At 36.4% G+C, this 26,166-nt stretch overlaps 2 protein-coding genes across 6 annotated transcripts in view; one reads left to right on the top strand and one right to left on the bottom strand.

Annotated features, from left to right (window-relative positions):
- The window catches only part of FGFR1OP2 (FGFR1 oncogene partner 2), a 30,617-nt gene extending 29,981 nt beyond the window's left edge, over positions 1 to 636 (bottom strand). For 3 of the 5 annotated variants that reach the window (XR_014313727.1, XM_082738564.1, XM_082738562.1), the window contains exon 1: positions 356 to 492. The gene's annotated coding sequence lies outside the window, so the exon portion shown is untranslated. Of the gene's footprint in view, positions 1 to 355 lie in introns of all 5 variants that reach the window. The other 2 variants (XM_082738565.1, XM_082738563.1) reach the window with 2 other exon arrangements.
- Positions 637 to 693: 57 nt separating this feature from the next.
- INTS13 (integrator complex subunit 13) overlaps positions 694 to 26,166 on the top strand; it is a 28,910-nt gene continuing 3,437 nt past the window's right edge. The window contains exons 1-15 of the mRNA XM_082738513.1: positions 694 to 1,318; positions 2,284 to 2,520; positions 4,513 to 4,587; positions 9,311 to 9,513; positions 9,883 to 9,963; positions 11,226 to 11,316; positions 13,087 to 13,215; positions 14,994 to 15,078; positions 17,691 to 17,780; positions 17,958 to 18,047; positions 19,330 to 19,508; positions 20,589 to 20,759; positions 21,011 to 21,165; positions 21,456 to 21,686; positions 23,531 to 23,670. Coding sequence (XP_082594639.1) covers positions 2,296 to 2,520; positions 4,513 to 4,587; positions 9,311 to 9,513; positions 9,883 to 9,963; positions 11,226 to 11,316; positions 13,087 to 13,215; positions 14,994 to 15,078; positions 17,691 to 17,780; positions 17,958 to 18,047; positions 19,330 to 19,508; positions 20,589 to 20,759; positions 21,011 to 21,165; positions 21,456 to 21,686; positions 23,531 to 23,670 — 1,945 coding nt within the window. The 5' untranslated portion in view covers positions 694 to 1,318; positions 2,284 to 2,295. The remainder of the gene's footprint in view (positions 1,319 to 2,283; positions 2,521 to 4,512; positions 4,588 to 9,310; positions 9,514 to 9,882; positions 9,964 to 11,225; positions 11,317 to 13,086; positions 13,216 to 14,993; positions 15,079 to 17,690; positions 17,781 to 17,957; positions 18,048 to 19,329; positions 19,509 to 20,588; positions 20,760 to 21,010; positions 21,166 to 21,455; positions 21,687 to 23,530; positions 23,671 to 26,166) is intronic.

A 26,166-nucleotide genomic window follows, 5' to 3' on the forward strand; every position in this document is an offset into this window, starting at 1 on the left:
AATAGTTCCATCCATGAAATAGGCTGCAACGCTGAAAACTGAAAACCGATAGGGTCCCTCTTCCCTCCTCTCCATGGTAAGCTCCCAGGTGGGTTGAGGCAGGAAGAAAAAGAGACACGAAGATGCGTCCAGACAAGGTTCGGACCAGACTTCAAGAAACTTTCCGCACCTGAAAGACCCGGAAAGAGGAGCTGGGGCCCGGGAAAAGGAAGTACCGCTCCAAGAAGCGGGAAAGGAGCCCCGGGAATCGGAGGGCGGCCAGTAGTTCCAGAGATGCGAAGAACGACGGCGGCCCTGGGAAAGGAAACTTCAACTCCCTACGCCCGCTCTTGTCCCTCGATTTATTTCCACTTACTCTGGTCTCAATCCCTCGCAGCCGTCAGTGGTGGCGTTACGACTCAAAGCCTCTGCTAGCAGGAACCTAAGCACCCAAGGGAAGAGATCCCTCTCGCCTCTTCAGCTTCTTCGGCCAGCAGACGCAGAACCCAGCAGGGACTGTCAGTCGAGGGGCGGCTGCAGGGGTCAGCGGAGCTCAGCCCCATCACTGGCCCGAGGAACACCTCCACTGATCGCCTGCGACCAGAGCTCGCAGAGCCCTCAAACCTCGCGAGATTTCCTGCCTCACGTTGCCGGGTGGTGGGGGAGGCAGAGCCAAGAAATTTATTCGAGGCTTCTCGCAGACATGCGCGAGAGGTGGAGGCGGTTCCCTTCTACGTCCCTCCCCATCAATCTACTCAGGCTTCTGCTTGCCTTCTCGCAAAGTGTCGCGAGTTTTGCCAGGGGAAGCCGACCTGGGTGGAGAGGCGAAGAAGGGGAGGCCGGGTGGGAGGGCCGTGCGCCTCAGGGCCGTGGCTGGTTTAGCCGGTGCTGTGGTTGGTACTTCGCTGTTGGGGAGGCTCTGAGTTCGCCCGGATCAATCTTCCCAAAGGGTTATTGGGAAAATTAGCGGGTAGAAAATCTTGGGGTTCGGAGGCATTTTTTTTCTTGGCTCCGCCCTCTTCCTGTTCTGAGAGCTGGGCGTCTGGCCCACCGAGGGGGAAGGGCTGCTTGGCGGGGCTGAGGAAGAGGGCTTTGCGCACGCGCGAGTCCGAGTGTGTGTGAGTGTTTGTGTTCACGCGCACGCGCGCGCGCTCCTGCATTTAGGAAGCCTGGGAAGGACCGGTGTGCTAGGAGATGAGCGGGGAAAGCATAGTCCCCAGTCTTTGGTACCAGACACTCCTGACTGTGCGCTGACCCTCCCCACCCAGCCAGCAGCCTTTTCCAGAGAGGCTGTGGTCCATAGCCTCTGTTCGTTTTCACTGCAGGACCAGGCACGAAAGTAAGCGAACCTCGATCCTGAGGTCTTCCCTATCCACTCACCTTGTACTTTCCACCCCCCACCCTCCAGCAGAGTGTGTTGAGGTTTCTCAAAGAGTTTGCATGAAGGGGAAATGCGTTTGAAAGCAGAAGAAAATAGCTAGGTCGTAGAAAGTCAGTTCGTTTTAATGAACACTTTTGCTCTGCTTACCATGTGCTTTTTGAATGTGGATTGTCTTTTCAGTGTAAGGTTTTATTAGAGAAGCAAGGGAGTTTTTATAAGAAAAAGTTTAAAAGTTTCTCCTCCCCAGCAGTGTGGAATGTAGCAACTGAGTTTTTCTGTTCTACATGATAAATTACTGTGGTGTTACAAAAAGCTAAAGGGGAGACTGTATTTGGGGTCCTTATTCCTAATGCGAAGACCCGATATGCAGTTGTCTTAGGACATGTTTATATGGGGGCTTTTCTTTTGCTGTCACTCCTCTTTCCTGTTAATTCTGGCCCACCTCAACCTTATTCAGAAGTCTTGAGACTTTGGAGGGAAGTCCAACTGCTGACTTGGGTTAGTTTGAGGGTTTTTGTGTGATTGATGTCAGTTAGCAAGAATCATCAGAAGCGTATTTTAAGAGTATTTGTCATTGATTATGTTTGGTATTACATAAGGGAATCAAGTGCAGTTATTTGTAAACATTGTTTTTTCCTGGCAATTTTAAGTTTATTCAAAAAGCAAAATATATATATACTGTAATTTTGCCTGTGACTGATAGAGTGACAGCTTACTATGGTGTAGCTTATCCCTCCAATTGATAGTTACTTTATGGTCATGACCTCCTTAAATCTTGTCCTTTGTTGGATAAATTTCTTTGAATACTGATTATTCATGTTCCCTACCAAATCTTTTTGAGGAAAAAACATTAATTAGGAACAATTTAAGGATATTAAATGTCATATATGAGACATTTGGCTAATATATTTTATCCCTTACAGGTTAAAACAAAAATGAAGATTTTTTCTGAATCTCATAAAACAGTATTTGTTGTAGATCACTGCCCTTACATGGCAGAATCATGCAGACAGCATGTCGAGTTTGATATGCTGGTGAAGAATAGGACCCAAGGAATCATCCCTTTGGCACCCATATCTAAATCATTGTGGACTTGTTCAGTAGAATCTTCCATGGAATACTGTAGAATAATGTATGATATATTTCCTTTCAAAAAGCTGGTGAGTGTGAAGTACAAGCAAAATCATCATTGGGGGCGGGGGATGGACTTAACTGTTATATTTTTTACATAAGAATTTACTATAGTTTTGACTTACAGCTGTTTACTACTTTAAAAAATGTGGTATGTGGAACTCTTTTGGGGGATTAACATGCTATCTATATTTAATTAGGGCCAATAGCAATAATAACAGCTAACAGTTATGGAGCATTTACATGTGCCAGTCATTTCCAGAGTGCTTCATATTTATTAACTTCTTTAATTTTCACAACAATCCTGTAAGGTACCTACTGTAATTACTGGGACAATATTCAAAGTGTATAATAACCAGAATAGAATTGAGAATAACCATTGAGACCGTTGCCGGTCAAAGCAGAAGGGATGTTGGGTGTAAGCAATGTCAGATTGTTTTGGTAGATATCATGTGAATATCAGCTTTGTTTATTATTGCCATGTTGGAGATCTAGAAATTGAGGTAAATAGAAGAAACTTGTCCTGAGGCACACAGCTAGTTAGAGACAGAACTAGCATTTGAACCTAAGCAGGCTGGCTGCTTATAGTTTTAGTGGATACACACTAAATTGCTGCAGGATTTAGCCTTATTACAAGAAAAGCTCTTAAGAATGCTAAGTGGAAATTATTTTTTTCCATAAGAAGAGAGATTGAGGATTGATAGATTCCAAATATGAAAATTATCTTCAGGTTTCATCATCTCAGCTGTTTTATTTTGGGAGTCATTTGGTTACCCACAAATGGATGATTTGCTTTGTCTCATTTGGAGCAGCCTAGGCTGAGACCTAGCCAGTCTCTTAGACTACCACAGGCAGGAAAGTGGCAGTAAGGCTGAACATAGAGAATCTAATACATTCAGATATATTCCAAATTAAAATGTAAATTGTTTTTAGTCCCTCTGCAAATTGTGCATGATGTAGGGTAAAAGAACATAAGGAAGATATGAGGGGAAGATAAGTAGTAATTTCTGATAGAGGCTTTGGTTCAAATTCTGGCATCATTAGCTACCACATTGTGACCTTGATCATATTGCTTAATTTTTCCAAACCTCAGCTTCCTCACATGTAAGCATAACACCTCTTTCTGTGATGTAAGATTTCAGTGAGATAATATAACTAAAATGGCTAGTAGAATATGTCCCTGTTAGAGAAGACTTCAGAGAGAAAACCACTTACCAAATATATTAGGGATGCAAAACTCATATTTCATGGATAGTTAGAAAAAAGATCATGGATTAGATCATGTAGTCCAGGGGAAAGAAATAGTCTTACCCTCCTTCAAAAGGGAGTAATCATCCATCATCTTATATACTTTCTAATATATCCTTCTAATATATCTATTATCATTTTTCTCTGTAGTATTTTTTTGTTTGCTTTTTACTTTAGGATAAAGTCCAGATGGACTATTTTGACATTCAGTGCCTTTCGTGGTATGGCTAGTACCTGTTTCTCTGAGCCTGTCTCCCACCCGTTTGCCTGCTGGGACCTTTTCACTCTTCTGAGGGTACACATTTAGAGGCCTATGCATTTGCTGTTTGCTATACCAGGAATTCTCTATCCCCAGCTCCATTTATGGCTGGTTTCTTTTGGTCATTTGGTTTGCAGTCAGTTGCCAGTTCTGTGGAGAGCCCTTCTCTGACCACTGAACCTAAAGCAGCTAACCAATTTGGTTTTCATAGCATTTATCACTCACTGAAATTCTCTTGTGCATTTACTTATTTGGATTCTTCCTATACTGCCCTCTATCTTACCACTGCCCCCAAATGCCTGACTTACCCCATATTGTGAGTGATAGAACTTTTATTCGTTGCTGTATTCCCAAATACCCAGTGCCAAGGATAGCACCTGGCATATACTAGGCATTCTAGAACTATAAAGTGAATGAATGAATCAGCAAGCCAGTGCTAGAGACTGCATATTAAATATGATATGATTGAGTGGAATTGGATGTGAATACTAATTATGTCTTTGAACTCTGTTAGGTGAATTTCATTGTGAGTGACTCTGGAGCACATGTTCTAAATTCTTGGACTCAAGAAGACCAAAATTTGCAGGAGGTATGGTTAGGTTTTGAGCTGTAGCCATTTCTGAAAATTATCTGAATGTGGTAATAGTTTCTTGGAAAACAATTTGAAAGATTTTTTCTTTTTATCAGTATACTATTTGCCTGTAGTTTTAAAACAATACTTAAATGAAAAACAGCTGTCTTCACTCCAGTCTTTTCCCACTTCCTAGAAGCAAACTTTCAACTCTAGCTCATCTAGTATGTACTTCCGTATTTCTAAATAATGGTTTTTACTGCTATTGATTGAGTTCTCAATTTAAACTTTATTTTTTATCATTATTGTTAATGAAAATTTAACTTTTAGATTTCTTGTCACCCATGCTTACCCTCTTACCTTCCCTCATTTTCTCAGTGTTGTTATATCGGAATTTTTGTTAATTTAGAATTGCATATTTGCAATGATATCTGTATAAAGTGTTATTTACTGCTAAGCTAAGTAGTATATATGGGTATATCCTTTCTCTTTTTTAGGTTTTACTGAGATATCACTGACTTACAGCTCTGTATAAGTTTAAGGTGTACCACATAATGATTTGACTTAAATATTTTTTCCTTTTTTGTGTAACTTTTTGTTTATTGCTTCAATTTATCATTTCCTTTTTTTCTTAATTTGCTTTATTTTATATGTATCTTGCTGCTTTTCCTCATGTCTCTATAAAACCTGTCAATATATAGGGGTGCCTGGGTGGCTCAGTGGGTTAAGCCTCTGCCTTCAGCTCCGGTCATGATCTCAGGGTCCTGGGATCGAGCCCCGCATCGGGCTCTCTGCTCAGCGGGGAGCCTGCTTCCCCATCTCTCTCTGCTTGCCTCTCTACCTGCTTGTCATTTCTGTCTGTCAAATAATAAATAAATAAATAAAATCTTTTTTAAAAAGTTAGTATTTTTATCATAAGTGTATGAGAAATTTAGCAGCTTGTTTTTTGCTTGAAATACTTCTTGGAGCATAGTCTTTTGCTCTAGTTTGAACTAGCTGCTTTCTAGGCCTGATGGTTTTTAAACATTATTTGTCTAAGAATATTGAGATTTGTGATAGATTATGTTCTTTGCTGTTGTTGAGTTGGGTGACAGACTTCAGTTTCCTGGGTTCTTTACTGATGAATATGAATATGAGAGGCATTAGTGAAATATTTGAATACATTTTTTTGAATGATTTCATGTTAAAGTTTTTTTGTTAATGGATATCCTTCAATAGAAATAATTTCATCTAAATATGTTGTAAATGGAACTTTTTTTAAAAAAAAGAATTATTTATTTATTTATTTATTTATTTGTTGGTCAGAGAAAGCACACGAGTGCACAAGCAAGCAGAGTGACAGGCAGAGGCAGAGAGAGAAGCAGGAGCCCGATGCAGGACTCGATCCCAGGACCCTGGGATCTTGACCTGGGCTGACGGCAGCAGCTTAACTGACTGAGCCACCCAGGCGTCCCGTAAATGGAACATTTTTAAAGAAAATGTGTTTATCACAGTATTTGGTCTTAAAATGTGATTAGTGTTGTAATATGTAAACATATCTAATCTTTTATTCTTTTGAGGTAATACACTCGCGCAGTGGGCTTTTATTGTTTTGGCTTTGCATTGATATTACTCCAGAGCATTCTTAATTCTTTCTTTACTTTAAAAAATAATGTTAAAGACTCTGTACATTCTCTCTGCATTTTCTTTTTGAAAGGGCATGTATTTTTGCTTTACTTTTTTTAAGAGGTACTATGAAGGAAGCCTGAAGCCTCTCTAGTTGTGTCTGAATAAAAATCAGTACAAATTTGTATAGGTTTTCTTTACTTCACCTCTGCAGTGCTATAAAACTTGTGCATTTGATAATGGTATGTATAGTAATGATAAGAGAATTGCTACTTCCCTCTGCTTTCTGAATGTGAAGGCACATTGTATCATGGTGATTGCTTTTAAATTGTGAACAGAAGGGGAAAGTAGTTAGGAAGGCAACTATATAGCAGATCACTGGTGTTTAAGATTATATAAAATAATTGACATTTTGTATACATTATGTATAATCTTGTTTGTGTTAACACATTTAATGTTTAGCTTTGGTTAACCATGTCACACCTTTCCCTAATTATTGTGAACAATCATGAGTAACAAGTGAAGTAGACTGAAGATGAATTTTGGGGCTAGAAGGGTTGTAAACATCCTTTGCTTCGACTCCTTTCATGTGCAGGTGAAGGAACAGAGGCCCACGGGAGCCAGACGTGTTTTGACTTATTTATATACCTGGGACCAGGGCTCTTTCTGTTACAGCACATGACTCTATCCTATACATCTTAAATTTTATCACCCAAAATTGTTGGAGTTCAGACGTTTGGGTCTGGTTTTTGTAGGCTCAATTAAATAAAGTTTGAAAGTATTGCACTAATATGGGACAGATTATATTTTTTTCACTTTTAGGTTAGGAGAGATTGACCAGGGTTACAGTGTTTAAAGGCATAGCCAGAATTTCATTCCATCTCTGTCTGATTCCAAAAGTTAAGCCTGCTTTCTGCTACTTTCTCTAGGACCACAACATCCCTAAAAAGCTACTTTTTTGTTTTTTAAAGATTTTATTTATTTATTTGACAGGCAGAGATCACAAGTAGGCAGAGAGGTAGGCAGAGAGAGAGAGAGGAAGGGAAGCAGGCTCCCCACCGAGCAGAGAGCTTGATGCGGGGCTTGATCCTAGGACCCTGAGATCATGACCTGAGCCGAAGGCAGAGGCTTAACCCACTGAGCCACCCAGGCGCCCCGAGCTACTTTTTTAATTGAGTTTCTCCTATGTACCAGGGACTTTGTATAGTCATTTATACACAGTTTTTTTCTTTCTTTTCTGATTACTTTTCATGAATAGGTAATATTTACATAGTTTAGAAATTAAATTTACATATATACATACACATGTACTTATGTACACATATACATATTTGTATGTGTAGTAAAAGGTAGACCTTGAAAACTTTCCAGTTCATCCCCTGACCCAGTTAGTGGTGTGCTAGACCCCGGTTATACCAACTTGGAACAGGTGAATGTGTTCAACTCCTACCAACTTTGTGTTCAGTAAAGCTTGAAATCTGCCATGGTGGGAGTATTTTATTTAACCATACATACTGGCAAAAACAAGTTAGGACTTCCCTGCACCCCCAACTTCAGAGAGAGCTGATTTACCAGCAAATTACTGTTTATCCCCACCACTATTAGTTTTTTATGGCTCATTCCAGAGTGTCTATGCATATACAAGCAAAGTCCTTCCAGTTTGTTCTCTTTCAAGATTGTTTTGGCTGTTCTCTGATTCTTGCAATTCTATATTAATTTTAGAATCACCTTGTCAGTTTCTACAAAGAAATCAGCTGGGATTCTGACATGGATTAAGTTTTAATTGTAGTTGAGTTTGAGTAATGTTACTATTTTAACAATATTAAGTCTTTCAACCCAGGAACATGGGATGTTTTACATTCATTTAGATCTTTCATTTCTTTCAACAGTGTTTTGTAGTTCTCAGGGTATAAAATTTGCATTTCTTTTGTTGATTTTTTCCCAGAGATTTTATTCTTTTTGTGCTATTATAAATGGAATTGTTTTCTACATTTTTGGGTTATTCATTGAAAATGTGTTGCAGTACAATTTTATTTTTTATTATTGATTATGTATCCTGCAAATTGCTGAACTTGCTTATCATTTCTAATAGTTTGTTAGGGGATTCCTTATGATTTTCTACATACAAGATCATATAGGGGCGCCTGGGTGGCTCAGTTGGTTAAGCATCTGCCTTTGGCTCAGGTCATGATCCCAGGGTCCTGGTATCGAGCCCTGCATTGGCTCCCTGCTCTGCAGAGAGCCTGCTTCTCCATCTCCCTCTCCAGCTCCCCCTACTTGTGTGCTCGCTCACTCTCTTTTTCAAATTAATAAAAATATTTTTTTTTCTTTTTAAAGATTTTATTTATTTATTTGACAGACAGAGATCACAAGTAGGCAGAGAGGCAGGCAGAGAAGGGGAAGCAGGCTCCCCGCCGAGCAGAGAGCTCGATGTGAGGCTCGATCCCAGGACCCTTGGATCATGACCTGAGCTGAAGGCAGAGGTTTTAACCCACTGAGCCACCCAGGCGCCCCAAATAAATAAAAATATTAAAAAAAAAAAAATTCACGTCATCTGCAACATAGAGATAATTTTACTTCTTTCTTTCCAATCTGGATTCCTTTTATTTCTTTTTCTTAATTGCCCGGGCTAGGACCTCCAATATAGTGTGGAATAAAAGTGATGAGAGAAGACAGCCTTCTTCTACTCCTGATCTTAGAGGGAATATGTCCAATCTTCACTATTAAAGATGATGTCATCTGTAGGTTTTTTGTTGGTGCCATTTTCTGCTTGAGGAAGTTCCTGTCTATATCTAGTTTGTTGATTGTTTTTATCATGAAAGGCCCTGGATTTCGTGAAATGCTTTTTCTGTGTTTATGAAGATGATCATGGGGTTTTTGAAAAATTTTATTGGTATTTATGTTAATTAATTTTCAGATGTTAAATCAACTTTGCATTCCTGGGCTATAAGTCATGGTGTAGAATTTGTCATGGTGTATAAATCTTTTTATATGTTGCTGAATTTGGTTTGGTGGTATTTCGTGGAGGTTATTTGTGTCCATATTTGTAAGATATACTGGCTGTAGTTTTCTTGTGATGTCTTTGTCTGACTTGTACATACTCTTGTCAATATAATCATTTTCTCTTTTTCTTCAGCTAATGGCAGCATTAGCTGCTGTTGGGCCTCCTAATCCACGAGCAGATCCAGAATGCTGCAGCATTCTGCATGGTCTTGTTGCAGCAGTGGAAACCCTGTGTAAAATTACAGAATACCAACATGAGGCTCGTACTCTATTAATGGAAAATGCAGAACGTGTTGGAAATAGAGGACGAATAATTTGCATTACTAATGCAAAAAGGTGAGACATTAATCACAATAATTCTTTCACTAAGGGAATTTTAATGTCTTATTACAGTTTTTATTTGAAAAAACAGGGGCAGCATGTTAGTGTTTAGGCATATTTCAAGTAGCCTTTCTAATATTGAAGCCGTATTTATCCAGTTCTAACATACTCATTTCAGTGAAATCTACTTAGATTGTCATCATATCGGTTAATTTGACTTTTTTTCTCATTAGTTTTTCAGCTGATTCTTTGGTATTGTGAGTGAACATGCTAAAGACAGTTCTTATTGAAGTAATTTTAAGTGCTTATAACAAGATACTGCAGCTGAATAGTGTGTTTAATTTTTTCACTGTATATTCAGGTTTGTTCTTTTTTATGCCATAGTGATAGTCATGTACGAATGCTTGAGGATTGTGTCCAAGAAACAATTCATGAGCATAACAAGCTTGCTGCAAATTCAGATCAGTGAGTATGATCATAAGTGAAATAAATACTCCATTTTATAGTCCTGTGTTTCATTATAATTATTCCAATGATTATAACAGTAATTGGTAGCATTCCCTTAAATTCTCCACTGGCTCTACAAATTAGCCAAAAAATGTATGTTTGATCAGAAAATTTTTCCATTTTCTCTTTCATGTTAAAATTTTACTTTTTTTTTTGATAGGAAAGGTGATTAGAAGGGTAAAATAATACATATATTTATAAAGCATACTTATTTTGATGGCTTGCTCTCATACTTTGTGTTACAAACTTGTAGTTGGTAGGATTATTTAATATGTACCAAATCAAAACATAACTAATTGCATTGTATGAATTTTTTAAAAGGATTAAAGTTGGGGCACTTGGGTGGCTCAGTTGGTTGAGTGTCTAATTCTTGGTTTTGGCTCAGTTCATGATCTCAGGGTCATGAGATCAAGGCCTGCATTGGGCTTGGCACTGAGCATGGGGTCTGCTTAGGGTTCAGGGTTCTCTCTCTCTCTCTTCCTCTGCCTCTTCTACCACCTCCCCTCCACTCACCAAAAAAAAAGTAAATAAAGCTATTAAAGACATGTTTAGGACAGTTGCAATGTGGAGTTTATATTTGATTGAACTATTACTAATTTTCTTAATTGGAGTACTGGTATTATTGTCAATGAGTGGGATTATTTTCTATTATTATTACCTGATTTTTGTCCTTAAAAATCATTAGTTTTTGTTTTTTTTTGTTTTGTTTTAAGATTTTATTTATTTATTTGACAGCCTGAGATCACAGGTAGGCAGAGAGGCAGGCAGACAGAGAGGAAGGGAAGCAGGCTCCCTGCTGAGCAGAGAGCCCGATGTGGGGCTCGATCCCAGGACCCTGGGATCATGACCTGAGCCGAAAGCAGAGGCTTTAACTCACTGAGCCACCCAGGGGCCCCAAAAATCTTAGTAAAAGAGATACAAATACACAATATATTCATTTTCTCTGTGGCGGTTATCTATTAAAAATTATTCCTGATTACAAGACATTTTCCTTTATTTTTCAAACACAAGAAAGTATCATTTTTGCATTTATAGTAAATTCATATTCGTATTAGTACAGCAATTATGTGGTTTTTCTAAATATTTAGCTTTTATATTAACAGCAATATCCGATTATAGAGATATACTGTTTTGATATATTAAACTTTCAATAGTTTACCAACCTGGATTCTTTACATACTGTGTATTCTTATATTCTAAGTAAGAAGTTTCTCTTTAAGTCTCATGCAGATTCAGAAGTGTGAGCTGGTCTTGATCCATACTTATGCAGTTGGTGAAGACAGCCTTGTATCTGATCGTCCTAAAAAGGAGGTAAGTGCGGAAGTAATGCAAGGACAGATCACTGTTATTTATTAATAAGAAGCGCTGAGAAGGGTTAGCATAGTGGCGCCTGGGTGGCTCAGTGGGTTAAGCCTCTGCCTTCAGCTCAGTTCATGGTCCCGGGTCCTGGGATCGAGCCCTGCATTGGGCTCTCTGCTCAGCGGGGAGCCTGCTTCCCCCTCTCTCTCTGCCTGCCTCTCTGCCTACTTGTGATCTCTATCTGTCATATAAATAAATAAAAAATCTTTAAAAAAAAAAAAAAAGGGTTGGGGCGCCTGGGTGGCTCAGTGGGTTAAGCCACTGCCTTCGGCTCGGGTCGTGATCTCAGGGTCCTGGGATCGAGTCCTGCATCGGGCTCTCTGCTCAGCGGGGAGCCTGCTTCCTCCTCTCTTTCTCTGCTTGCTTCTCTGCCTACTTGTGATCTCTCTCTCTCTCTGTCAAATAAATAAATAAATAAAAATTTAAAAAAAAAAAGGGGGTTAGCATAAAAATGATCATATTGCCAACATTTTCTGCCAAGGTCTTGAGAGTTTCAAAGCAATCTCTATGGCAAAACACTTAGGATGATTCTTATGTTACAATCATAGATGTTAAAATGCTTTCTGTTTTGCTTGCCTGTTGAAATTTAAATGTGTTGCAAAACCATACATAGTCTGTATTGTTCCTAAAATTTCAGTTACTGTAATGGATTTCAGTTGCTTTAATGACTTTTTATTGTATAAGAATCTATTTTTCATCATTAGAAAGGCAATATACTTTTTAACAAAAATAGACTTCGATAAAATTAATTTTACATGTCCAGAGGACAAAGCTAAAACTAATTTTTAATCTTGGTTTTACTTTTTAAATAAATTTGAACAATTTTAAAGGGAAAAGATGAGTCTGCTGATTTTTAAATAGATTGTATCACATAATATTCTCCATCAGTGTTGTGTTTAGAAAATAGATGTATGGATTTATATAGTTATATTAAATGTGTATGTTCTTATGTTCTGGTTTTTCACTTAGCCTTAATTTATATAAACATGGGAAGTATTACCTTACCCAAGTGTTCAATAGTTAAGTGGTATTTTTAGGTCATTAACTCTATCATTGTGTTTTTAGGTGGTTTCCAGTGAAAGCCCCTCCCTTTTTTTTAAAACGTTTTTCTGCCTCTTTTGATAATGTGGGTGCATGTTGGCTTTATTTTGTGATAACTAAAAATTTATTTACACTAAATATTATACCCTGGACTGAGTGAAGGCTTATATAATCTTGTTGTAAGTAACTTTTGGTAGCCTGATTGCATTTTTTGGTGATGAAATATGACATTTATGGCAATTTCCATAAATATTAAAATAAGTAATTTTAGTTACAGGGCTTTTTCCTCTCCACAAAATTAATTGTTTTCTATAGTATTTCTCTCGGCCATTTCAAATCGTTTTGCATATAGATAAATAGAAGTAAAAACTATAAACTAAGATAAATATTTAAATCAAAGACTATTCCACACTTAAGTTGCAAGAGAACAAAGACTTTGCCTATTTGCTACATCTTCAGTTCAGTTTCTGGCAGATAATATAGTAAGTTCTTAGTATTTATCTGTTGAGTGAGTGTATGAGAATTTTTTGCTAAAATAATGATCATAGTTAATTTATGGGCCTTTTTATTTTTTCTAAATTCTAAAAAGTAAAAATACTTATATTCCTATCTGTAAACATATTGGCACTAGGTTACACTATATTAATGTTTTATGGGTTTTTTTTAATACTTTTTTTGTAGTTATCTCCCGTTTTAACCAGTGAAGTTCATAGTGTTCGGGCAGGACGGCATCTTGCTACCAAATTAAATATTTTAGTACAACAGCATTTTGACTTGGCTTCAACTACTATTACAAATATTCCAATGAAGGTAGGCAGCTCCTTTTCTTGCTATTTTGAAAGCTCTGCTTTGCTTTTTAAATTTTTTTTTTGACATGTATTGTTTATTTTAATTGAACCTTAACTTTTTCTCCCCATATCATATTTTCTGTTTTGCTAGCCCACATTCAGTGTCTTTGACCAGGTCAGTACATAGTGAAAAGCAACAAGAAAGTATCACAGAACAAAATCCTGTATTTTTTTTTTTAGTAAGAGCACTGTATATCAGCTTTTTTGTTTTTAACTATGTTCTCATTATTTTCATCAAAATCTAATCTGTGTCTTAAATGATTACTTTTTCTGTGATTCTTTTCCTGACAAGTATGTTACTAGATTTTATTTTGTGCATCCTAGTGGATCTTTTATTTCCTTTATTATTGTTCTTACTCATCTAGTATGAAGGTGTTTGTAACTAATAGGTCTGACGGGGAAAAAATAGCTTGTAGTTTTAAAAGTTTATTATATTCCAGCTGAAACGGAAGATGTAAGTCACATGATTTTACTAATGGATTTTGTTAGGAATCTGTTGGTACCTATTCATTTCCATTATTTTATCACTCAGTTGCCTAGGACCAGCACAACGCCTGGCCCATAATAAGCTTCAGGTGAATTTTTACTGAGCAGAGTTGAATTTAATTTTATTGGTTACATTTGCAAATATGAAGTAGTCACCATATCTAAACATTCAAATTGGCTTTAAGTCCAGTTTCATTGTTTTGCTGCCACATGATGAACACTAAATTTTTTGAGAAATATGATCAGTTTATTATTAATTTCCTCCTTATACCAATGGCTGGTTCTCTAATAGAGATTGTAGCCTTATCCAGTGGAATGGTTTGGATGCAGAAGCAATTATCAAATAAATTAGCGTAATATATTTTAATATATGTAATTTCATGAATTACAAGAAAAATACTCTGAGGGTGACAGATACCTTGCTTTTTAAATTTGATCATATTGGGACACCTGGGTGGCTCAGTTGGTTAAGCAGCTGCCTTCAGCTCAGGTCATGATCCCAGCATCCTGGGATCGAGTCCCACATTGGGCTCCTTGCTCAGCAGGGAGCCTGCTTCTCCCTCTGCCTCTGCCTGCCATTCTGTCTGCCTGTGCTCTCTCTCTTTCCCTCTCTCTCTCTCTGATAAAAAAATAAAAAAAATTAAAAAAAAAATTTGATCATATTTGTGTGCAACTGGTGTGACTCTTTCTTCATATCTTTTTCTTGTAAATAGATAATATTGAAGTTCTTATATACTAATTAGTGAAAACAAGTTACTAAACTTGTTTATTAGTCTGTATTTGCTATTTCATATAACTGGTATTTGCTAATTTCTTATAGGTATTTAAAGATGCTATTTCCTCCTGTAAAGAACTACTTCACTTATAATTTGTATAAACTCTTTCAATTATATAATATTTACATATAAATATTTACATATTTATATGTAAATATTATGGCAGTGTTGGCAGGACGGTACATTTGGAGTAAAAAATCTAACGGTTTGGAAGAGTCATCATTTATGATAATTCTGATGTAAGAAAAATCATTAAATACTTTATTACTTATATATAGCTAGTAATTTTTATATAGAGTTCATATTGCCTTGGAAAACTATTGCATCTTTAAATAGATTAATCACTGAGCAAACTTTCCCATTATAGCTAATTATTGTTGCGTGTATTTTACCTCACTTGAAGTAAGAAGCAAAACGAACAATAAGTAACTTAATTATTTTGAAAATAAAACCAAGTTATTTTAAATTTTGCTTGAAGGAAGAACAACATGCTAACACATCTGCCAATTACGATGTGGAACTGCTTCATCACAAAGACGCTCATGTGGATTTCCTGAAAAGTGGTAAGTAAGAGATGTTGGAAGCTAGTATTCTGTAAGATCTGACATATGAAAGCATACTAACAACTTTGAGAAGTTGGTCAGTAAACAAACCTGATGGATAGTGGCCATTTCCTTCCACACTTATTCCACAGTATTATCTGTTAATGACCATGAAACTAGCATTCTGTAGAATTTTCCTCTGGGAAACACGAGGTGACTAGAACAAATACTGAGAGGGATAGCCATGACAGGCATGTCATAGTTTCCTTTTGCAAGCAAACTGCTTTGGGGGAAAAAAAAAAACTGCTTTGGGAAAGCAAAAAGAAAGAGAACTGACTTGAAAAGTGATAGACTTCCAGCTTGCCTGCATAAAAACCAGTTGTTTTTAAATTTAAATTTGTTTTCTTTCCCCTAAAAATTAATTGAGTCAGTAGATCCCATCGCCAAAATCATTTCTGTAACTGTATCAGCATGGTTTGGGGGAGAAGACTCTGGAGATAATAGATAAGAGTTTTAGCTAAATCTTTGCCACCATCTTAGCAAGACCCATGTCTCTAGACTTCAGTTTGCATACTTTACTGAATTGAAGATTATTAGATGAACTATAATATTCCATCCATTCCTAAAGTTCAGTGATGTTGCCTTTAAGTTTTGGCATTTGTGTTAAGTCCTTTAGAATATTTTCTATGGAAGTTGATGCTATCAGAGAATAAATGGTTGACTTTAATCATGTTGTATACAACTTTTCTGAAGTTAATACCTTCAACCAGTCATAACATTTGTTACATGTATAAGGAATCTTGAAATTAACCTAATACAGATTTCTAACATGAGAAAAACTGTTAAGATAAATGGTTTTATTTATGTTTAACAAAGGAATGTAAATAACTTGTTTTTAAAAATATAGTATGTGGAAATTACTAAGAATCTGAGGTAATAACCAACTTTTAAAATGTTTACTTTTTTTTTTTAAAAGATTTTATTTATTAATTTGACAGAGAGAAATCACAAGTAGACGGAGAGGCAGCCAGAGAGAGAGAGAGATAGGGAAGCAGACTCTCTGCTGAGCAGAGAGCCCGATGCGGGACTCGATCCCAGGACCCTGAGATCATGACCTGAGCCGAAGGCAGCGGCCTAACCCACTGAGCCACCCAGGCACCTATAAAATGTTTACTTTTTAAAACAAAAATATTAAGAGTGTTCTTTGTGACACAAAATATTTCTTTCAGATAGTTATTGATTGACCTGTTGTATGTGTGACATATGGGCAACCTATGTAAAATGCTAGCTTTGCAGTAGGAACAGGGTGCTGTGAGAATGTAGGGATTGCAGGTGATTATGCCTCCATGGTTAGGCAAGCTTTCCAGAGATGACATAAGAGCTGGATTTTGACGAGTAAGCTTACACTTTAGCCTGCACATCTTACCTGAGCTCCAGATCTACAGATTCTACTGCTACTGCCTAATTATATGTACTGCCTCAGAGTCCTAAAACTCAACACTCCCAAAACAACTGAGGAGCTCTGAGCCCTGAATTGGTAGTCATTGTCGCCTTTTTTATTATTTTTTTTCCTTAAGATTTATTTATTTGAGAGAGAGAGTGTTCGCATGTACACGGTTTGGAGGCGATAGACTGAGGGAGAGGGAGAAACAGACTCCTTGCTGAGCTAAGTCCCAGAACCCCGGGATCATGACCTGAGCTGAAGGCAGAGGCATTAACCCACTGAGCCACCCAGGTGCCCCTCTACTTACCTTTTAGATGAAAACTAGTTTTCACTTTCTCAAAGAAACTGTCCCCTGATGTCTTAGATTAGGTCAGATCTCTTTTTATAGATGCTCCTGGTACTGTATACATCTTCTTCAAAGCTTTGTCAACTTTATAGTTTGCATTTGTTCATTATGATTTTATTAGCATCTAGTCACTCTAGATGTTGTGCTTTAGATTCCATTAAGGCAAAACATGCTCACTGTTCTATCTTTTTTTATATTTACTTTGCAGACCGTTCATTTTATGTTTCTTCTCATAAATTCATTAGGATTCAGGATGATCAGTTGTGTATTTTAGATTTCTGAAGCTTTCTTTAAGTATTTAACCTTGTTGTCTTATCATTTAATGGTGTTAGAGGGGAGCAGTTGTAGATTCTTAAAATTTAAAAAAAAAATTGCTCCTAAAGCGCCCGGGTGGCTCAGTCGTTATGTATCTGCCTTCTCTTCAGGTCAAAAAGAGGTCCTAGAGTCCTAGAATCAAGCTCTGCATTGGGTTCCCTGCTCCAACTGGAAAGCCTCCTTTTCCCTCTTCTACTCCCCCTGCTTGTGTTCCTGCTCTCACTGTGTCTCTCTCTGACAAATAAATAAATAAAATCTTAAAAAAAATTTTTTTTTATTTTGCTGTTGATTTTCAGTGCAGTGACTGAAATGATTGATTAATAAGAAATATGGAGGATAGTTAAATAATTTATTTTAATCAAAGCTAATATCTAAGTTTTACTTGGTATCTTTCTAGGAGACTGTATAAAAATGATGTTCTCCAAGAGGTATTTTCTTGCCTAGAGTTTAAACTGTTCTGGAAGTCTTGGGTTAACAATTTGAAGTTTGTGATCTATTTCATATTGTTTTTCTGGCTTATTCTTAAAGGTGATACCCACATAGGAGGCAGCAGTAGAGAAGGCTCGTTTAAAGAAACAATAACATTAAAGTGGTGCACACCCAGGACAAATAACATTGGTAGGTATTTTAAAGAAATTGAGAGAGAAAAGAACCAATCAAAGGTTCTTAAAGTATGTATGTCTTTTTGAATTTTTGTTTTTCATTGTGTTAGGGCCTCAATGAACATTTTTTTCTCTTTTAATTATGGAAATATTTCTTTATATTCTTTCAAATCAGTGTTTTCTTCCATTTCAGAATTACACTATTGCACTGGCGCTTACCGAATTTCACCTGTAGACGTAAATAGTAGACCTTCCTCCTGCCTTACTAATTTTCTTCTAAATGGTAATTTTCAACATTTAGTTGTTTTGTCTGAAAATATTACAAGTGCAATTATTAGTAAGAAATGTGAAAATCTGAATTCTAGAAAGCTCTCTTTAATATAGTCTGAACATATTTTATCTCCTAAAACACTTCTAAAGTTACGTAATAGTAAGAACCCTTTTAGCAGTTTTACTGTTTAAAAATAAGATGAGTTTATGCCTTTCAGATTGTTGTATCTAAAAAAAGTGTTATTTAATATATTTTTTAAGTATTTTTAAAGATTTTGTTGTTAGAATCTAAGTTGATTTTTTTTGTAGAATAGTACAGACTATTTGTTTTGGCCTATTGAATTTTAAATTGCAAGTATATATGAATTTCTTTTTTGCACAGTTTACCTTAACCATATATACTGTATTTTCAATATTATACCATATGATTCTTAACACATGACTTTGAATTCATGGTTTCCTTGTGCGAAAATTGAAAAAAAATTATTAAGAGTCCATTTACTGGATTTAAATTCTTTTTTTTTTTTTTTTTTAAAGATTTTATTTATTTATTTGACAGAGAGAGATCACAAGTAGGCAGAGAGGCAGGCAGAGAGAGAGAGGAGGAAGCAGGCTCCCTGCTGAGCAGAGAGCCCGATGCGGGACTCGATCCCAGGACCCTGAGATCATGACCCGAGCCAAAGGCAGCGGCTTAACCCACTGAGCCACCCAGGCGCCCCTGGATTTAAATTCTTAAAATAGCTTTACCAGTGATCACAACCCAGGTTTGAAAGCACTGATGTGATGGGCCAAAATTAAGCAAAATTTGATTATCAGCCTCCATAAAGTCCAGATTAAATAACCTTTTGTCATGTAAAATAAAAAGTAGTTAGAATAACCATGCTGATATATAGGAGGTATTGTGGAAGTGAATGGAGACTTTTTGCTTTCTCCCCCAAATATTGTATAACTTTGATATTTGAAGAGTTATCCAACAGTTGTCTCCATTTTCTTCTTGATGTCCGGGAGGAAAATCTTACGTACTTGTAATGTATAAATTTTGTAACCAAACGTTATACCAGAGACCACTATACTTACTTTGGAAAACTGCATAACTATGTAAACTTGGCATGACCAAGAGAAAACTGAGGCTAGAATTCAGGCTTTTAGGACTTGAAATGCAGATATACTGAATTAGCCAATGCTGCTTAAAATATGAAGCTTAATGAAATGAAAAATCTAGACATAAATTTTAAGGGAAAAAATAAGAGTTTATTTGAACTTCATCACTGATAGAATAATCTTGTTTTTGACAGGTCGTTCTGTTTTATTGGAACAACCACGAAAGTCAGGTTCCAAAGTCATTAGTCATATGCTTAGTAGCCACGGAGGAGAGATTTTTTTACATGTCCTTAGCAGTTCTCGATCCATTCTAGAAGATCCGCCTTCAATTAGTGAAGGATGCGGAGGCAGAGTTACAGACTACCGGATCACGGTAAGATTCCAATATTTATAAATTTTATGTTTTGACTCTGTCACCATTTAGCAGGTAGTTACTGAATGGCTGTTACATGCTAAGATCTGTTACAAATGGGGTTTGGAGAAGTTAATGATATATTATTCTTCTGATTTGACTTTTCTGTCAAAAGAGCTCTTTATCACTATATACTCTTCCTTATATATTCAGTGTGTATCTAGAAGTATATGGGTAGCAGTGACCCCTGAAATTGTAGGAAGGAATGGAAATTGATTTGAACTAATATTTCAGGTGGAAGTTTATTTTGTTTTAAGTTATTACTTAATGGCAAATAAAAACCTTTCAATATTTGGCCACCGCTGCTTTGGAATAACACTAAATTTTTGTTATTTAAAGGTATATGTAAGGAAGTTTTATTTTGGGTAGAAGTTCTGTTCTGATTTTAATTTTTTCAATCCCCCTCCCCTCTTTTACATTTGGTACTTCAGAGTTGTTTACTTTGAGGTGGTGGTAAAAATTAAATGTGATTAATGTATAGGAATATACTTTATAAATCAAAAAGTGTTACATACTGCAGGTAATTATTTTTGATTAGGCTTTTTTTTTTAATCTTTTTTAATAAGGAGAAAACTAATAAACATTCATCACAGAAAACTTAGGGAATACAGATTTCTTTTTTTAAAATCAAAAACAAAGACTATAAATTACCTATAATTCTGTCATTCAAAGATAACACTGTTAACATTTTGATGTTATGTCAAGGTAATTTTTAAAGTAAGCATTGGTATTCTAATATGATTAATCCCTGATATAAAAGAGTTAAATTATATAAGTGAAGAAAAATGAATGTTCCTTGGTTTTTAAAAAGTAGAACCATGGATGCATTTATGTTTGAGGCTTTCTTCATCTCCCCTGTAATAAAGGCGAATAGGTTTCGTGTTCAAAAAGAAAGGAAAAAATTAGTAAGGGGACTGTTACAGGAAATACTTTGTTGCATATCACAGGACAGAAGACATCAGGGAAACAGACTATTACATGTAATCCATACTGAAACATTAGAAAATAGTTTCTAATTTTATTTTATTTGGTTATCATTAGGATTTTGGTGAATTTATGAGGGAAAACAGATTAACTCCTTTTCTAGACCCCAGATACAAAATCGATGGAAGTCTTGAGATCCCTTTGGAACGAGCAAAAGATCAGTTAGAAAAACATACCCGTTACTGGCCTATGATTATTTCACAAACCACCATTTTTAACATGCAAGCGGTAAGTATTAAATAGTTTTCAATCTTTCTTCTAGATTGGTTATATATTCTTTATAGATATCATTTCTCGAGCAAAGAATCAAATATAGGAATTTGCTGTAGATTAAGAATTACTAATAGAAAATTGAAATGATGGTTATAGGTTATCTCACCATGGTGATGTTTAAAATCAATTGAAGTTCTCCCTAGATGCTTTTGATATTTGTTTTTCAAGACAGATTTTCTTTTTATTTCTTAAAAAAATTCTAACAGGTAGTTCCATTAGCCAGTGTTATTGTGAAAGAATCTTTGACAGAAGAAGATGTGTTAAACTGTCAAAAAACAATATACAACTTAGTTGATATGGAAAGGAAAAATGATCCTCTGCCTATTTCCACAGTTGGTACAAGAGGAAAAGGCCCTAAGAGGTAGTATTTTTCTTACTTTCTCTGTATATCACATTACTTGATACATACTGTTTTTAAGCTAACTTATTTCATATGTAAATTATATGGTTGGAGGTATGATTGAGATGAAATGATACAAAATACAGAATATCAGAACTGGATATTATAACTTAGAGTTACATCATGAACTGTCTAGGAAGAAAAAGTCCATGTGTAATGATTCCTTTTACTTTATTTTACCAGTAGCAAATGACTTTCAATATTATTTAAAGAGTATTTCTTAAGAACCCAATTTTAAATCTTTACTTCAGAGATGAACAATACCGTATCATGTGGAATGAATTAGAAACCCTTGTCAGAGCTCATATCAACAACTCAGAGAAACATCAAAGAGTCTTGGAATGTCTGATGGCATGTAGGAGCAAACCCCCAGAAGAGGAAGAACGAAAGAAACGAGGACGAAAGAGGGAGGACAAGGAGGACAAATCAGAGAAGGCTGTGAAAGATTATGAACAGGAGAAATCTTGGCAAGATTCAGAGAGGTGACTCTTTTTTTTTTTTTTTTAAGATTTTATGTATTTATTTATTTATGTGTTAGAGAGAGTGAGAAAGAGCGAGCATAATCGGGGGGAGTGGCAGCCAGAGAGAGAAGCAAGTTCCCCGCTAAGGAAGGAGCCTGATGTGGGGCTCAATCCCAGGATCCTGGGATCATGACCTGAGCTGAAGGCAGACTCTTAATCAACTGAGCCACCCAGGAGTCCCAAGAGGTGCCTCATTGACAATAGGGTACCATGGTGCATTTTGGTGTATCACATGCTGCATGTAGCACATTCATACATTCATTTAATACATGTTTATTTAATTTTATAACTAGTTTGATACCAGTTTTTGCTTTATGTAGTATGAATATTAAAAAAATGGTTTTATTTCTTTGTTCAGTAAATACTGAATGCCTTGTTTGTGTTGTGAATTTGGTGTAAGATTCTTGCCCTGGAAAAATGTACAATGTTGTGGTAGAGATAGACATGTAAGTCATTGATTATACCAAAGTGTGGAAGATGCAGTTCTAAAAATAGGCACAGGATATCCTTGGGAGCATAGAGGAAGAGCAGTCTTATTTCTGAAAACCTTCCTCAGTAATACACTCTTTTCCCTTAGTTTGTGATTTAGACAGTAACATCAAGGTTAAAATTTTTAAAAAAACATAAAAAGTAGTAAATACTTCTTTTTTTTTTTTAAAGATTTTATTTATTTATCAGAGAGAGAGGGAGAGAGAGCGAGCACAGCAGACAGAATGGCAGGCAGAGGCTGAGGGAGAAGCAGGCTCCCTGCTGAGCAAGGAGCCTGATGTGGGACTCAATCCCAGGACGCTGGGATCATGACCTGAGCCGAAGGCAGCTTCTTAACCAACTGAGTCACCCAGGCGTCCCAGTAGTAAATACTTCTGAATAAAAGTATCATAACATTTCAGCTGGCTTTGGCTTCTACCTCCTTGCCAGAAATCAGAAAAATAATCAGGTAAATATTGTAATGGCCATGTTAGTAAGTCCCTTAAAAACGAAACAGAACCTACTATGGAAAATTTCAAACATCTATAACAACAGAACAAATAGTTACTCATTTATTTTTAACAATTCATGGCAGATCTCATTTCACATATATCCACAGCCACTCACCTCACCACCACCACCACTTTTCCTCCCACATGGGAATATTTTGAAGCTAATTCTAGAAATCATATCATTATATCCAAAAATAAGTAGAACATTTTATTCTCTTTGACCATAGAAGTTCATTTCTTTCTTAGGGCTACTGAATTTCTGGAACACAATTAGCTCACTTTAAGAAGAGTGGGAAAAGGTATTCTCATTCAGACACCACTGATGTTTATATATTTTGAGATGTTTCTGTTCTCTGATGAAACTCAAAATGAGATTAGAGTTTAGTTCTTAATTTGTGAACTGTAAATACATTTCCACAGCATGTAAACTGGGCCACAAATGTTAGTAGATTTCTTAATCTTCAGTGTAATTTGAAATAGTATTTTGTCCATATTTGTAAAAATTAAAATTGTGACATTTCTTCCAAAGATCACACTTCTGACATTTTAAAATTTAACTTCCTAAACTTTCCTCGCATGTTTTCTTATTTTACAGTGAACTACATTAGTGAATTATTACATTATTATGATGAAGGAGAAGGGAAACGTGTTTAATTCATTAAGTTCTCTTACCTGATTTTAGGAGGAGGTTGATATTTAGATTAGTTTCTAGGTTTCCTCTGTGAGAGCAGCTATCTTTTATTAAAACCAATTTGCAAAGTCTAGTTTAATTATTGAACCCGTTAGATTTAACACTTTCAATTTTATTTTTTGTCCCTCTGAAAGATTAAAAGGAATCTTAGAACGTGGAAAAGAAGAGTTGGCTGAAGCTGAGATTATAAAAGATTCGCCTGATTCCCCAGAACCTCCAAACAAAAAGCCCCTGGTTGAAATGGATGAAACTCCACCAGTAGAGAAATCAAAAGGTAGAGTGGGAACTGTGGTGACAACTGTGTTTGTAAAAAAGTTTTCCAATTTAGTTTTTCTGCAGTGTCATTTAATATTATTGCATATGTGAGGAAGAGCTACTAACTGCTTCTGGATGTGGTTTGGGAAATTCTCCTTATAGCCTTGGAAAACAAAGGCAGAAAATGAATTTGTTGGTATTAAAGGAAAAGTAGTGTCATACCTTCATTATCGAAGCCTTTGGAAAATAAACACTTTTATTATAAAATCTGTGTTTTAGGAAATTTTAATTATGTGAACTTGAATTCATTTATATTCTTGACTCTATATCAGGTATGCTAGGTTTACTGAACACAAACTCTTCCTTAAACTCGTACTGAACTTAGGGAAAGATCTAATTTACCTGTCTACAATTTGGTGTGAATGACTTTCAGTAAAGGTATTATAAGTAATGTTTTCATTGTTAAAAACAAACCAATCAACCCACAATGTTTTAATTTCATTTTATCTCTGAATAGAGTGAAATGCTTAATTTCTTCTTTAAGGAATTCTGGCTGTCAGATATGAATTGGGCTTGGAAGCTCCTGAAATTGTAGGCTTTAGTTGTCTTGAAGATAAATTAGAATTAGTCCTTTTAGAATAAATGGCAAATGGTGTAACAAGGACTGTCTGGTTTCTTGCTACTATGCCTTCCCTAAGGCAGTAAGACTTGGGGCTGGATGTATTATGACTTTTGGAAGGTGATCCTAGGGAGAAGCCTTGTTTGTTTTTTATATACTTCCATTGTTTATATATAATGTGATACATGTAAATACCTCTCCATTTACTGATTTCTTTGAAGTCAGAGATAAGGGTGATCTTACCGTATTTGCCCTTCAGGCATTTGCCAGAGTGCTTGGGAAATAAATAAATGTCTGATAAATTACTCTGTTTTTCACAGGCCACAATTTGCCAATTGATTAGGGTGAGAAATTTAGGTTTAATCTAAACAATGTTTCTATGTTCCTTGGAAAATAGAACTCTAAAAATTATTTATGGCAGAGTTAAAAGAAGTTAAAAGAAGAGTTAAAAGAAACCAAAATCCTATTAGTAAAAAATAACTAAATGAAAGTGTGTCCATAGGGTAGAATTTATATAGCCCAAGAATAGTAATTACTGTTCCCTTTTGCTAATGTGTATCATTCATATTTCAACTTAAGCAAATCCTTTTTCAGGAAGGACTTCCCTGACCTCCATTTATAATTAAGTTAGATGCTTCCATTGCATCCCAGGATTACACTAGGTAGCATTTAGAGTCTTGGATTGACATTGCTTATGGATATCCTGCCTCTACTACTAATCTGAAACATTTAAAAAGATTGGGCTTTTTATTTTTAAGAAGGCTCCATCCCCAATATGGGACTCGAACGCATGGCCTGGGGACTCAGAGTCTCACGCTGTACCAACTGAGCCAGCCAGGTGCCCAAAATGCTAGGGCTTTTTAAAATTTACTGTGTGGGACACTTATGTGGCTCAACTGGTTAAGAATCTGCCTTCCACTTGGATCCCTCATTGAGCTCCCTGCTCAGTGGGGAGCCTGCTTCTCCCTCAGTCTGTTACTCCCACTGCTTGTGCTCCCTCTCTCTCTGAACAATAAATAGATCATATCTTTAAAAAATAATAATAATAATAATAAAATAAAAGTTAGTGTTATATCATACCACTCAATTTCCTGGTGCATAGAAGTTAAACTATTACTTGAATGAGTGAATGAATGAAAATATAAGGTAAAGGGGAAAAAAGCAGGCTACGAAAACACATATACCATTATCTCCATTTTATTTATTATTTTTTTTAAAGATTTTATTTATTTGACAGAGAGAGAGGTCACAAGGAGGCAGAGAGAGCGTGGTGGGGGGAGGGTGAAGCAGGCTCCCTGCTGAGCAGAGAGCCTGATGCGGCCTCGATCCGAGGACCCTGAGATCATGACCTGAGCTGATGGCAGAGGCTTAACCCACTGAGCCACCCAGGCACCCTCCATTTTAAGATTTTTTTTTTTTTGACATAGAGAGAGAGAGATCACAAGTAGGCAGAGAGGCAGGCAGAGAGAGAGAGAGGAGGAAGCAGGCTTCCCGCCGAGCAGAGAGCCCGATGCGGGGCTCAATCCCAGGACCCTGGGATCATGACCCGAGCCGAAGGCAGAGCCCCAACCCACTGAGCCACCCAGGCGCCCCCCTCCATTTTATTTTTAAAAAGAAATTTGTGTACACACCTACATCTGCTGGTCACTTTTTTTTTCCTTGTCATTCTAAATAGATCCCTGATGCTTCACAGACTGGAAGCACTAAATAGATTGGCCCCTATGAGAAGTGATTTTGTTGCAAATCACTCTCTTCAACTCTTGTAACTTTCCTTTCAAGGCTGATACTTAAAATTGGGGTTTTTTTTCTGTTCTCTTTTACAACCTAAGTCATATGTCTCTTCTGATTAGCAACTTCTGCGGGTCTTTTATTATATACTTCAGTTTCATCTGGTTT

Source organism: Mustela nivalis (genome assembly GCF_964662115.1).
Source record: "Mustela nivalis genome assembly, chromosome: 7".
Taxonomy (NCBI): domain Eukaryota; kingdom Metazoa; phylum Chordata; class Mammalia; order Carnivora; family Mustelidae; genus Mustela; species Mustela nivalis.